The sequence below is a fragment of the Ammospiza caudacuta genome, chromosome 3 (assembly GCF_027887145.1).
Source record: "Ammospiza caudacuta isolate bAmmCau1 chromosome 3, bAmmCau1.pri, whole genome shotgun sequence".
NCBI classification, from domain to species: Eukaryota; Metazoa; Chordata; class Aves; order Passeriformes; family Passerellidae; genus Ammospiza; species Ammospiza caudacuta.
In genome coordinates this window covers 34,455,810-34,470,620 of record NC_080595.1, presented here as the reverse complement: position 1 = coordinate 34,470,620, position 14,811 = coordinate 34,455,810, and the positions used below count along the sequence as shown (strand labels likewise).

Sequence of the window (14,811 nt, the reverse complement as noted above, 5' to 3'; positions counted from 1 at the left end):
CAGCCGATGCACCCATGTGCAGGCATTCTTATCTTCCCTGCTTTCACACACACACCCCCTTGCTGGCACTTGCCACCTCTCTTTGCTGAGGCACAGCCTCGCACAGATCAGAGCTACACCTTGTCCCTCCACCTCTAACCCTCATCCAATCCCAGGCATCTGGCAGGGAACAAGTGGTTCCCATCCTCTCCCTAGCCAAGCTCGGCCATTCACACAAATCCGGTCTCTGCCATCCCAGCTTGGTGCTCTGAGCCTTGACAACCTCCCCAGTGTCAGGAGCTACTTCTCAGCAACCTCCATACCCAGCTGTGCTCCTCACCCCTTCCTGCAAGGTGCTGGTGGGTGTTCCCCTGGCAGAAGCAGCACTTCTCCTCTGCTGCCTGCCCAGGGAGGGGAGAGACTCTGTGAGAGTTGGGTTCCTGTGTTGGCACAGCAGTAAATGGCCTCTGCCAAGCACCAGGACAGCCCTGCATGGGATCAGGAGCCTGCCAAAAAGTCGTGTGTGATGGTGCAAGGCCAGCACTCCATGCTCAACTAGCCTGGAGCCCACAGACATGCAGTGAAGCATCCTTGTGTCTGCATTACAGTTCTCTTCTTAATGACTGTACAGCTCGCGTTTCTGCAGGTTTCACACAAAGGACTCCACTCACTTGAGCATGCAGTCAATACTCCTTTCCATCTTCATCACTCACTGTCTGGCTGCAGGCTTTATTTATTGCACAGCATCAAATCACCAAGCCAAAGACAAAAGTGGCTCGCTCCCTTGTGGCTCTTTTGGTGGGCATTCCCAGTGATCCACCTTTAACAAAATTAGCATTGCTTCTACCTTTGGAGGTGATTTTGCTGTCTGCAGTGCACACAGGAGGGACTGAGCTGTAGCAGCTGTATAATCAATAGTACAGACCTTGCAGGAACAGCCTGAACCTCAGCCTGGCTCCTAATCTGCCAGCACATCCTCATCTCCCTTAGGGAAGAATTGCAACAGAAAGCTTGGGAATGTATTAGTGTGTAGGTAGCCAGAGTGACCACAGATGGGGTGTCAGGCAAACACAAACTAAACAGTAAGTTCTGGGTTGTCAGAGGTAATCCCCGATGGTGGTGCCTTGTCTGAGAGAGCCAGAGCCCAGGCTTTTACAGTATGTGTAATTTTACAGCTGGCAACACACTAAAAAATTTGAGTGCTTCTGTAATGCAGACCTAGTGTGGGGACAACTAGAACAGCATGAATTAACAATTAATGACCAAAATGCAATGTTCCAGGACAAAAGGTAAGCAGCTGGAGTAGACTCCAGCTCTCTGGGTGATTTTAAACAAGATTTTCCTTCTTTGGCTGCTCCCCTCTACCTCATTTCCTTCCCAGCCTGTGCCTGTTCCTTCAAAATACAGCCTGCTTTCATGCCCAGTCCCTGTGCAGCCTCAGAGCTGCTCTGGCCGGTGTGGGAAGGGAGAGGAACTCTGAGGAGGAGTCATGGCAGAGTGGGACTCTGTGTCTCAACATGTGCATGACAAGGGTGGGCTGAACTTGGGCAGGAATGACAGAGATGAGTGCTATGTCCATGCATATATATGCAAATATAGAATATATATGTATGTTACATATATATACACACACACACACACACACATGTATTTGTTTAATAGTGCTTTCCAGTACTTTGACCTGAATCACCACAGCAACTCCAGTATCCAGCTCCCTTCAGACTCCCATTTGGAACAGTTATTTTTCATTATGAGAGGGAAAAAGGAAGCATTTGCTAGGCGTGATTACTTTCATAGAATGATAAAACCAAACATCCTCTTTGCCAGTGGGTTTCACAACTGCTTGCTGTGAGGGAAGCAGAGGAGGCAGAAATGTTGGGTTAGTTTGGAAGACCCTTCTGCATTGCTTTGAGCCCTACCCCAAACTTTCTCCTGGCAGCTCAAATGCCATGGAGTCATCACCATTTACACCAGATGAAGTGGTGTTAATGGCAGGGGTATGGCAGTAGCTGATGTGATCCACTGCCCTACACTCAGGGTAGGCTTTTGTTTTAGAGTCTGGTGAGGTTCAGCCAACAGCAGCTTGTGCCACGTAAAACAAAATTATATTTGGCTTTCACACACAGTTCTCTTTAAGTGTTGCTCTTAAGGGCTCAGATGAGGCAAAGCTAACTTAGGGTCTGAGCTGAGTAGCCCTGCAGATCTCATGGTAGAGAGACACGTTCACCCAAGAACATCTTAGGCATCACATGGCTGGCATTGCCCATTCTCTGATGGGTCCATGGAGCAGCTGGACCCATGCTGGAGACCCTGAGGTGGAGAGGAGTGCCAGGAAAAGGGGCCCTGGCACCCCACTGACAGCCCAGGGCTGTTGGCTTTTTTCACACCTACTAGTTTTGGAACTGCTGCCTTGGCCCATTTTCTTGAGGGAGAAGTCAAGAGCAAAGGGCAAAAGAACCAGTTTTGAGTGGTGTCATCAGAAGCCAGCAGCCTCAAGAGCTGCAGGTCTGGGATGGGAAGGAGAGGTTTAGAAAAGACAGGAGTGCTGGGTAAGGGAACATCAGGGCAGGGCTCTGAGGCACTCCCTTCACAAGGGTTCCCCAGCACTCACTGCGCCAAACCTGCCTGTGCCATATCCTAGGCCCAGCCCCTGTGCTGGGGTTTGAGCAAATCTGAGAAGCCTTCCCCAGGGACCTCTAATCAGATATTTTGGGAAAGGCTCAGGGTCAAACACTGGCACATGCCTCAGTGCTGGGCAGCAATACAAGTTCCTCCCTGCCCCAGCCACTGTGAGCACCACTTGCAGGCTGCACCTTGTCACCCCAACCTCAGAGAGAGGGACACACAGGCTCACCCACTGGAGTACTGCAGCTTTATTTGAATGAAACAATCCACGCTGAGAGTCTGTAGGTTACACGGTGGGTGCACTGGGGCTGGGGGAGGTGGTGGATGACGCAATGCTTATAAAACATCTCACCCTGTTTGAAAGGTTCAGTTCAGTCCCTTTGTGTTTTGTGCTTTTAACGTTGTGGACAGCTTGGCATCATGGTGGCAAGAGGGCCCCAGCTCCACTCAGTGTGGCGATGGCACGCTATGAGATGTGGGGTGGGGATGGGACACGACAATGGTGGCAATGAGGGGGTGGGTGCAGATGAGGCTCTGTCCCAGGATCCCCACCTAGGACACTGATAGCAAAAAACCCAAGAGACACCAGAGGACCCCCCTCCCTCTTCCACAGTATCCCCACACACACAGACTTTGTGGGGGATGTTTCCACACTTCTGTCAGGTCAACCAACACTTTCTTACTGGCCTTGGTAGGACGTGTGAGGTGATGCAATCCCACTGGAACTAGATCCCACTGAAGTGGCTCACTGTTGGGCCTGAGCTGGTTCTCCCTGCACCCCAGAAACTGAGGATGGGATTTTGGTGTGATCCCCTTCTATGGGATCCAGGGATGAAGTCTGCTGCTGTCTCTCCAGGCTGGAAATGAAACACTCAGTGAGGGTAAATAAGGAGCAGGGGGATGGAGTGAGAAGGAGTGTGGAAATCACTGTCTGATGCTCACTTCTGGCCAAAGGCAGATGCCACAGTTGTTTCCCCATGAGCCAGTTGTATCTTGGATGATGGTCCCTTTCCTCTGCTGCGTGTATTGTGATACAGGCAGGATGGTTCTGACTGGGGAAAAGACCCCATGCTGACCAAACCAAAGTTTCCAGTCCATCCAGAGATGAGAAATTGTCTCCACGCTGTCAGGCAAGAGCTGCAACTAAAACCACGAAGAAGAACCACATATCTGCAGCATTCTCAGCTTTTAGGGAATGTCTTGAGATGAATGCATGCTGTGGAACTCCCTGCTGTGGAATGAGATGATACAACTAGAAGATCCCAAAAAGTGGAAAGCAGGCCAAACTTTGAAAGCACTGACACTTTACCCAGCTTTAACACCAACAATTACATTAATGTGCTGAGAAGCTGGGGATGGGCAGCAGAGAAGAACAAAGTTTGACGAGAGGAAAAGGTCACCTCCAGCAAACTCTGAGTCTTCTTGTCTCAGGATGCTACATGCATAGGGAAGCTTTGCTCCAAGTCTGTAAATACCTTTCCTCATCAGCATCTGAATTTTCCCAGGGAAATGTCTAGTGTTCACCAGTCCCTTGCTCAGTCTCTGTGTGGTTCGTGCTGCCACCCACACAAAAGACCCAAACACTAGTCCAGTCAATGCCTGTGGCATTTTATAGACAGAATGGTATCTATATTCTCCTCTCAGCACAGTCTAGGTGCTGCCTGAGCTGACCATGCTGCTACAGCTTGGCTGTCACTCTGTTCACTGATACCCACAGCTGGTTCTTGAGAACAAGGCCTAGTGAGACAGAATTTACCAAATGCCCCAGCTCTGAAGTTACTCTGAGCTGGAGCATGGACTGTGGGGAAGGGAAAGGTGCTCCACCAGTAAAAGGGGTCCTATCCCCTCCCTGCTGCATTTCTGGCAGCTGCAACATACCCACAGCTCAGCTTTTGGCTTTGATCCCTCTACAAGTTGCTAAGATAAACACCTTACCAGTGCCAGACCTAAGTGCAAGCAGCACCTGGAAACAGCTTCATCCCAGCACCACATTGCTTGTCAGGGCCACCAAAAGAAAACCTGTGGGTGCCTGCCTGCAGAGGCTGCAATGCAGAGAAGGAAGGGGGGTTGCACTTGCTCTTGGCTGGTTTGGGCTCAGCCTTGAGCTGCTGGAATGCTGAGAACAAAGGAGGTGCAGCTCACTCAGTGGCAGCACAGCACTGCTGACATCTGGGACGTTCTAGCCATACCCAGGGCCTGCCTTTGCTGATGAATTGAGGCTTGCTGTAGTTATGCAACTTCTGAAGATCCTGGAGCATCTCTCAATTGTAACAGCTGGGCTTTACACAACTGGAAGCCACTTCACTGCCTGAACAGCAGGACCAGAGCCCATCTCCCCCAGGCAAAGCTGATCCCCACTGACTCACAGCAGCAGCACCACCAATGGGGCTTTCATCTTCCCACAGACTTGGCTGGCAGACAGGACAGATGCACATGGCTGGCAGAGCAGACAGGTACCCTTCACTTGGCTCCAAGCTTCAGGCAAGGGCCCAGCCATTACAGCATAAGGCACATCCATCACTATGGGCTTTGGGCACTGGCACTGCCTGGGGATTGGCACTGTATAACAGCTGTCCAGCTGGCCCTGTCTTATACTGAGTTTAGGCCATCCTGGGGGTAAAAAAATCCTACTCTAAGTCAAATATTCATAGCCCAGTTTGCTTTTAGAAAAACAGTTAATGGAAGCACAAAATATTGTCTCATTCCACAGGAGCAAATTGTTTATAGGCTGTAGCAAATGCCAGCAAGACCTGGATTTACCACAGACTTGCACAGCTCTCTACAAAAATCTCTAATCACCCAGCTCTACCTTTGCAACAGTAAAGTCAGCATCTTTCCCTTTCCTTTGTTCTCTGTCCCATGCTGGAAACCCCTCACTGAAGGACAGTGCTCACGAGCTGGGACCAGCCCTTTGCAGCTTTCCTCAGGGATCACCCATGGGAGGACAGTGGCTTGCCTGACTTCTTCATGTACAGATGTGCTGAGGATCTGGGGCTGGACTAGTGCATTTTACTGGGAAATCTGGTCTCAGGATGTTACGCTGGCAGTTTATATACAGACACGAACAGAGGGTGCCAGAGCAGATCTAGGTGATCTGGACCCAGCCCCCATTCCCTGCAGCCACACAGCACAGGGACACAGTATATCCTGCTGACTTGCTGTCTGTCTCTGGAGGTCTCTCTCTTTTTGAGAAAGGATCCTTGATGGCAAAGCCACTGAGCATGCACCTGAATCACAGCCCAGGGTCAGGGTGTGAAGCACACATCTCAGACAAAGTGGAGTGGGATGGCACTGCTTTTCCATGGCCAGGAGGTTGTCCTGCAGACTACAGCTGCCTGCAAGCTGCATCCTCCTCCTTTCTGGGATGGTGGGTTGGTCAAAAGGGGCCCTGGGCTGTCCCACAGTGCTCCTTGGGGTGTTTAAACCCTCCAGGGCACAAGTGGTCTGATATGACCATACCAAACTATAAATAGCCATCAGAAGACCCCAAAACCACCTGTGGTGTGCTGGGTGGTGGCAGATGGTCACCAAACTGATATGTGCCTTAATCCCAAGGGAAGAACTGAAAACATCCATGGACCACAGCCATCATTTGGGATGCTGGAGGTACCAAGGCCATTAAGCTCACCGCTGGAAACGAACAGCTGCCAGGTATTACCATGGAGTATACATCTGATCAGGTTAAAATGCAATATCCAGAGCTCTACAGCACTTTTCTTCTGTAAAAGCCTGTTGTCTCAGGATGAGCAGCTATCAGTTGGGCCAAAGCAAATACAGATTATGGTAACAGCCTGCAGAGGGTCCTGCTGCTGCACACTTGTCATTATGAACAGGGATGCACCCCCATTGAGGGCAGTCTGGAAAAGACAACATATTGGGGCAGTTTAAAGGATCAAGAGTGGTCTTTCCCAAAGCCAGGAATGCCAGGAAGCCTATCCTTTGCACAGGAAATACTCACAGTGCAATTTCTTGTCATCATTGAAAAGTGGGGTCCTTCTCCCTGGGTGCAAGAGCTGGGCATCAGTAGGGGCAGTGGCACCATGCTCAGCTCGAGGCACAGAGCCCATGTGACGTGCTCCAGTGACATGCCACAGATATGCTCCTCTGTGCCATTGCTAGGACATCCAAAGGCACCCAGAAGGCAAAGGGATGTTGCAGCATTTCCAGGGAAAAATGGATATCTGCGTGGTGCTGACAGACAAAGGTGACTAAAACCGCAACATCCTGAAGCAGCAGCTTCCTGAGCTCTCTGCTTTAACAAAAAGGTTTGTCTCAAAGTGGGGTGAGGTGACACCATTTACTCTATGGAGGAGGGAAAATGTCGTGGCTCCTTTGCCTGTCCCTGCCTGGGGCAGCATGAGGACCCCCTGGCAATTCCCATGGATAAAATTCCCTGCCTCAGCCTTGCTGAGAGCTAATGGGGAGCAGGCCTTGCTCCTGACAGTGCCCTGAGGGGACCCCTTCATGCTGGAGACAGGGCTCAGGGCAGTGGTGTAGAGATGCTTCTCCACCAGCACCACTGACTGTCCCCCCAGGCTGAGCAGCACCCAGCACCAACCCAAAAGCTGGGCCCTCCCTGGCACAGAGTGATAGGGACAGGCTGAGGAGGAGGAATCCAGACTCTGCTCTCCCTTTGGGAGTAAAGCAATGTTTTTGTAATTCTGGAGTAGTGCACCCACAGGATTTTGTATAGATAGAAATTAAACTTCAATACTTTGGATAGCAATAGGGAATAAGATACGATTTGTATCATGTTTACTAAGCTCATTCTCATATCTCTAAATTATTTTTGCAAAAAAATTACCAGCCTAAATATCTGAAGCCCCCCCCACCCAGCAATTTTTCCCTGATTGCTCCCATATTTCTTTCCAGAAAAAAACCAGTTCCCAGAAGAAGGGCTCCCTATCACTGTTGCTACAGCCGTTCTCCAGGCAGCACACTGTGCAGCTCTGCTGGAGCAGCTCTGTGTGCCTGTCAATCACAGAATCCCAGAATTTGCTGAGCTGAAAGGGACCCATGAGCAGTTCCCAAACCATTTGTGCACTATGCAAAGTTTTTCATATACATGAAACAATTTTTCACTCTCATACAGCTGGGAAGAGTTGCACTCATGTGCTCCTAATCACTTAACTCCAGATCAAATGGAACATATTATGTCCATCACTTTCCAGTGGCTGATCTTTGTGGAAGAAAAATAGTCTATTATTATTACCAGCCAGGAACTGCATTTTGGGGCAAGCAGCAGGAATTGATGTTCAGATTGTTAAAAGCCATGGATTAAAGTTCTGTTGATGACCTGCTATTTGGACTTGCACGGAACTGTAGAAAATGAAAATTAAAAAGTATATTTTTCAGAATACGATGAACAACTACAAAAAGAGATTTCAAATGTAAAGTTTCTTTGTAAGCCCCACTTGTAACTACACAGTAGCATTCACTACTTCTAATATCTACAACTTATACCCAGGAGCCTGTACACTCACATATTTCCTGTTCTACACCCTGAAAAAAAATGAAATTGAGTATATATCGGCTAACACCCACACAGCATTCTTCCTAATGTATTTCTACAACTACCAAGCAGAGGTCTCCTTGTAAATAAAAGCAGTCTCTTAAATTTATATTGCACTTTTCTTCTGCAGGGACTTTCATACTATATACAGGAATAATATCCACCGTTGCTGAAATGCAGCCACTTCTGGAGTGGAATAAAGCAGCTACTTCATAGGCACAGAGCAACATAAAACATCAGGAAGAGAAACATAACATTGGGACTGCAGCAGATATTTAAGAAGACAGACAGTAATTAAGTTTAAGGACTGTAATTTAGCCAGAACAGTGTGAAAAATGTGAAGGGATCTTTAATTGGAAGGGGTAAGGAGCATGGCTTTACATCTCACCTGGGACGCATTACCTCCACAAGGAGACTTGCCTCTCAAGCATGGGGTAGAAAACCACAAAGAAGAGGGACCCTGCCTCCCCTCCACCCTATCACTGCACATCTTCCCATCCCTGCTGCTGAAGTGCCTCTTTCCCCTCATGCCATCTCTCAGCACATCTGCCAGGGAAATGAAGTCTCTCCTGTTGTCCTCAGTACTTCTGAAAAGTAGGGGCACTTCTGTTAATGACTTTAACCCAAACTCACTGCCAGCTGCTTTCTAGCCAGAGATAAAAGAGCAGAGGTCAAAGTGGAAAGGGGCTTCCTGAGACTTTTACTGAAGCTGAAGGACACCTGACAGCAGGAGAAGGCTTCATCTCTGGCTGGGACAACCTCCTTGCTCTGCCCGGCACCTACAGCCACCAAAGGGCTTCTTGCCCCCTGTGCCACGGCTTGGTGTGGTGAGGCTCTTACAGCTTTCCTCACAGGGGCTGGCAACAGGGCATGGACTCCCTCCCTGCAGGCACCCCTGTGTGGTGCCCTTTTGCTGACACTTGCCTCACAGGTAATGCTTTTTCCATCATCCTGAACCTTCAGGCTGCACCTCCCCAGCCCCACAGCACCTCTGATGCCCACTAAACACCAGCAAAACCTGGGTGCTTGTGCAAGCTGGGCTGAGCAGTCTGTAGAAGCAAACTCACAAGGCCTCTGCCTCAGAGCTCAGAAGGTGAGATGGTTGCCCTGGGCTATCTCTTACTGATGGGGAAGCACTCCTGTCTCCACCTTCTGCCCAGCAGAAGCCTCCTGCAACCAGCAATGCAACACAAATGTTTTGCTGCTGGCAGATCAGGAGCCATTGTGAAGCACCCAAGCGCCACTGGAAAGCACGTCTCTCTCCTAGGAGTGAAAGTGGACTCCTGCCAGGAGTGGGGTGATGACTTCTGACCTCCAACAAGCACAGAGGAAAAGAAGAGCACAGGGCTGAAAGAGCTCAGCCTAAAAAGGCAGCCCTGGCTGCCCATGAAAATGGCAACAGGCAGCAAGACACAGAATTGCTGTTGGCACCCTCCGCACCCCATGACACTGCCTGGCCCTGGGCAACAGCCATGGCTTTCCTGGTCAAATGTGCACTGTGATTGAGGCCTGGGCTCGGGAGGGAGGAGTGGAGACAGAAAAGACACAGTCCCAATTCTTGGAAATGGAGAAAAGCAGAATGAGCTGGGGAGACCTGTATCATGCCCTCCCCCTGTCTTGCAAGGCCTCCTGCGAAGAAGGTCCCCTTGTCCCTCAGAGCTGATGTCTTTCTCTCTCTGATGGTGGCTGGATTTCCTGGGAGTTAAGGAAGAGCTTTCCCCCTCCATCAGTGAAGGCAATGAGGCCCCAGCCATGGCTGGACACTGAGCAATGCAGGAGGCAGTTAATACATTCAGGTGATTTCAGACAAACGTGGCTGTCTTAGAGAAGCTGATATTTAATCAGAAATGGCTAAGGTGCCATGAGTACTGCAGTGAAACAGCTATCTTATCTGTGGTGCTCCAGATAGGGATTTTGGATGGGGTATCCCTTAGGAGGAAGAGTCACACTTAATTAATTGCGAGTGTGGGCTAGTTCACAGCCTTGTGGGGCTAACTCTGCCCTGTGCAGGGAGGTAAGTCATGCCCAGAGCTGCCACCAGATGCAACAAGGCTATCACAGCTCCTGTTTGGCTGGTGCAGGGCAAATCCTTCTCCTGGAGGTTCATTTGCCTCCACCTTGAGGATGCTGGGCCAAATCTGCTGCAGGTCTGCAGCAAGGAGAAATACCACCTTTACCCACTCATGATGCCATCAAGAAAAAGGTGAATTTCCCCCATCCCTGCTCCCTTGTTCCTCAGTGGCAAACAGCACCACAGCTCAGCACAAGCCTCTCTTTTGGGCCAACTTCCTGCCTGAATCCTTCTTGGAGCCGTTTCTTGCGCTGACAAAATTCAGCAACCTCAGCCCTGAGCAGTGATGCTGTTGCCACCTTTTGCCCACCCTGCAGTGAATGCACTGTGCATGTAAAAGGCCTTGGGAGATGAGAGGGCAGCATTGGAGCTGCCTGAACTGCCAGCCCAGGGGTTGGGTCATGAGCACAGGACTTGCTGCCTGGCTAAAGAACATTTAAATGCCTGAATCTTCCCATAATCCAGAAAACTTGAGGTGGAGGAAATAATGGAATAAAAACCAAAATAAATAGGTAACAAAATACAGGCAGAGAAGCAATTGTGGGTTTGGGGCTGAGGCATTTGCCATCCCAATATTCACAGGGGGAAGCCAATGTGCAACTGCTCCACCCTTCCAGTCCCATCCTGTCACATCCCATCCCTCAGCCCCAGAGAGACCAGATTTTCTGTCTGCAGCTCAGACCTGATCCCTATCCAGCAAGAGTGCTGAGAGACAGACAGAGGCTCTTGGAGGCCCCTGTTGCAGCTGGATCCAGACAGGACTTCCCCACTCAGCGTGGTCCATGCCATCGGTCCCTTCCTTGCTCCATCTTCTTCAGGCTGGGGGATGAGGAGAAGCACAGAGCGGTGGGGAAAGGCCAAAGCAAACCACACTGGGGGCAACTAAGTACATGAGAGCCTGGGAGATGTGGATGGATGGAGACACTGAAGCACATGCGGTGCGAAGAAAGGCGCTCCGGCCGCCGGCACGCGGGGCAGCTGCTGCCCCACAGACGGGGCCGGTGCTGCAGCCGGAGCGGGGCAGCCCCAGCCAGTGGGAAAGCATGAGGAGACAAGGGGAGTACTGCAGGATATCATCCACTAAGCTGTGGGCTCTGCAGCAAAGAAGGTAACTGTTCTGGTAGAAATTTGTGCTTTAATATATTTTTGTTTGTTTGTTTAAAACAAGTTCTCACTTCCCTGAGGAAGCCCTGTCCGACATTCCCAAGGAAACATGGGTGTGTTTTTTTTCTTCTTTCATTTGCTCTTCACATTTCTTCATTCCCAATTTTTTGTGTTTCGTTCCTTCTTTTCTCCGTGTGTGTTTCTTTCCTTCCTCTCTCTCTCTCTCTCACTCTCTCTCGTGCACGTGCTTTTTAAAAAAAGTTTTGTCTTTATTTTTAAATTTTGTTCTAGACATTATGACTTTCTCAAGGAGTGCTCCAGTTCTGAACCAGATCCCTTTGCATGGTCATGCCTGTCAGTCTTTGGTAACATATGGACACTTTGGTGTGCCAGTGAGGAGGGGAGGAAGGAGCAGAGGTGGCTGAGTAGGAAAGGAGCAGGAATGTCTTGGTCCGAAGACAGGAGCGCTCGCTTGCCATCATCTGAGCAGCACGTAAAGGAAGAAAGTCAATGGGCCACAAAGCCAAGGGCTGTGCAGGGCTGGGACACCGCTTCCTGGAAGAGCAACAGCTGCCAGCCGAGAAGGGAGAAAGAGAATTAGTGATGGGACAGATACAGACCTCATCACACAAGTCAGCACACATCTAGGTCTTCTACAAGCCTGAAGGACAGAGAGTTCCCTGATCTTTTGGAAGATGCTTTGAGACTTTCCTGGACATTTTCAACGTTCCCCAAAACTAACTTTGGAAAAAAGGTTGAGTCTTAGACTCTTTTGCAGTCCAATCCTTTCTTCCCCAGAGCTTTCAATCTGAGTCAAACAAAAGACTCTCATTGTGTTATGGTTATATCCTAGGCTAAAATAAAACTTTAATTGCACCTAAAATTTTGAAAATTTTACAGTGTTCTGACTTTTGTTTCCCTCTTCACCTCTGGAGTTAAGAAAATTGCTAGAAGTGACTCTTTGAAGTTTTTCTTGCTTCAAAAATAAATAAACCAAACTGAAGCTTGTTCTCAGGTGCCAGTCTGGCTCTGGTTTGCATACCCTGAACATCTGCTCTCTGGCCCAACTGGGGCATACTATCAAGGGCACAGGCAGGACTAGGGCAGAAGGCACACCAGGAATTCCCACCCCATGCCTACGTACTGCTTACACACACCTCGCCGTGGCTGCAATGCATGGTGCACCCAACAGTGGAGTTATCTCCATCACTGCAGCACTGGCATCACTTTATGTGGTGGACTGGAAAGGGGCTGGTGGAATTTAGCCTGGCTGTGCCGCTCTGCTCAGATAGCAATAGAAAGCAGCAGAGTCATCCCTTGTTCCAAAGAGCAGATTGTTTTTTTTCTTAGAGTAGGACTGACTTAACACTACAAAGGCCATTAAAGACTGCAGAAGGTCCCTCTCCTTTCAAAGCTTCCCCAACTAAAGTTTCCAGGAACTGAGGTATTGGAGAAGTCCTTCTCTTATTGGGGATGACACCTCCTGGTTGTGGTTGTTCCTTTGACTCTTGCTAACTCTCGACTGCATAGAACAAGCCCAAGAGTCTGATAGCCCCTCTGGTGACTCCTGCTGGTGGGGTCAACCACCCCATTGAGTCCCACCAACACATCAGCGTGCTCTGAAATCAGCTGTGCAGTGTGTGAATGCACTCCTACCAGCTTGTTTGCCTCTGAGGCAGGCACAGTCTCACCCTTATTCGGTCCAATTGCCTTCCTTGGGCAGTCTCCCTTTTTCAGAGTGACGTCATCGATGGCAATGTCCCCCTCGTAGCTGGTGCCCCGGACACCTTCAAAGATGATCTACAAGCAGAGCATGGGAGAGAGCCCAGCGTGAGGCTGCAGGTGTGGAGGGCCCCTCATGCACTGCAGGGCTTCGCAGAAGTCAGCAGGACACAGAGCAGATCTTATCAGGCCCCTAAGAGAATTATTTCCTTCTCGTTTCTCCAACATTCATAGGCTCTGGAAAGCCAGATCCCACTGTTTATGGGACCAACCTCTTTGTACTGAGCGTCTGTGCAGTAATAAATGAGCATTAGAGCTCTGATTTATTACATGTCCTGCTCTAACAAGCCAACCAATACTGAACAGAACTTTCAAGAGTAACTACATTCTTATTTACTATTTTGAAGTGTCCAAAAGCACACTGGGCATTTTGCCACAGTGCCACAACTTAACCAGCCTGTGCAGGGCAGCTCTCACAAACAACTCTACAACAGCAAAGTAGCCTGTTGGGTAAAAACCTCAGCCATAAAAGCAGCCCACTGTCTGGGTACATATAAACAATTTAATGAGCACATGCAGAGTGCCCAGCTCATTTTCATAAGAGCTCCCAGTGCCCTCCCTTGTGCCCCACCAGCCCCTGTGCTTCAGAGGAAGACGTCTGCCAGGAAATCTACATGAATGGCCCACAGACAGGGCAGGTGGCTCCTTGACTGTGGGCTTGGCTTACCTGGAAGGGCCCAGGGGGGTTGATGGGCACATGTGCTTGCTGCCACACGTTTCCCCGATTGCCACTGAGGGACCAGACCTGGGTGTCGATGGCTCGCTTGTTCCGCACGCGAACCAGCAGGTTCAGGGAGCCTGTAGGAGAGAAACAGCCCTCTTGGCATGCTGGGGCAGGCAGCCAAGCCTGCCTGCTGGGCTGGCTCCTGGCACAGCTCTGGGCTCAGCCCCAATCCATGGCTGTAAGCCCCAGCTGGCCCAGGGACAGCCTGCAGAGCCGCAGTGGCCATCTCTGAGGGGAGCCAGCTTTCTCCTGTGTCCATGGGTAAGTGCCACTGGCAATGTTTCATCCACCTGGCCTTTCCTAGGGAAGCACAGATTCAGACAAAGAGGGTCAGGATGAGGAAGAAGCAGTGTGCAGCATGGCTGGGGTGGCATGAGAAGGGGCTGGCAGAAATGCTAGCTGCCAGGGACCTCCTGCTGGAAGCTGTCTCCTGCTCTCCATGAAGGCAGCATGGTTTTGCCTGGCCAATCTTGAACTTCCCTGAGGAAAGCAAGTTCTTCTACTGTCCAGTATGAACCTCCAGCACTATGGAGCAACTATATGATGTTCCTTATCATATAATCTAATACTATGAAAAGATTTTGGTTCCATTATCTTTGAATTTTCCCTTGAAACAGCTGGGGGCCAATGGCCGACAGCAACCTCCTCTTTGCCAGACTGAGCATGTCCCTTAACTTCTCTTCCTAAGGACTTCTGCTCCTGGCCCTTGACCATCCTGCTGCCCTTGTGCTGGGCCTCACCAATTTCTCCACATTCCACTTGAAATGGGGAGCCCAGAACATGTATTTGCCTCCCCCTGTTCACCACTGACACCTGAAATATGCAGTGCAGCTAACAGGGCTCTCCCTGCTCTTTCCCTGGCCATCAGCTATGGAAATATAACCAGCGTCCCCATTCACCACTTGCCCTGGGAGCAGCCTTGAAGTGAGCAGCTGTTCCTTGAAGCACCAGACAGTGTTGCCTGTTCCACACCACCTGGTACCATCCCAGCCCAATGTTTTCAGAGGTTCACAA

General features: G+C 50.0%; 1 protein-coding gene across 1 annotated transcript in view; it reads right to left on the bottom strand.

The window, feature by feature from the left end:
* Positions 1 to 11,769: 11,769 nt before the first annotated feature.
* MDGA1 (MAM domain containing glycosylphosphatidylinositol anchor 1) overlaps positions 11,770 to 14,811 on the bottom strand; it is a 139,772-nt gene continuing 136,730 nt past the window's right edge. Inside the window, exons 16-18 of the mRNA XM_058802526.1 lie at positions 13,741 to 13,871; positions 12,983 to 13,091; positions 11,770 to 11,861 (exon numbers count right to left, since the gene is read on the bottom strand). Coding sequence (XP_058658509.1) covers positions 11,770 to 11,861; positions 12,983 to 13,091; positions 13,741 to 13,871 — 332 coding nt within the window. The remainder of the gene's footprint in view (positions 11,862 to 12,982; positions 13,092 to 13,740; positions 13,872 to 14,811) is intronic.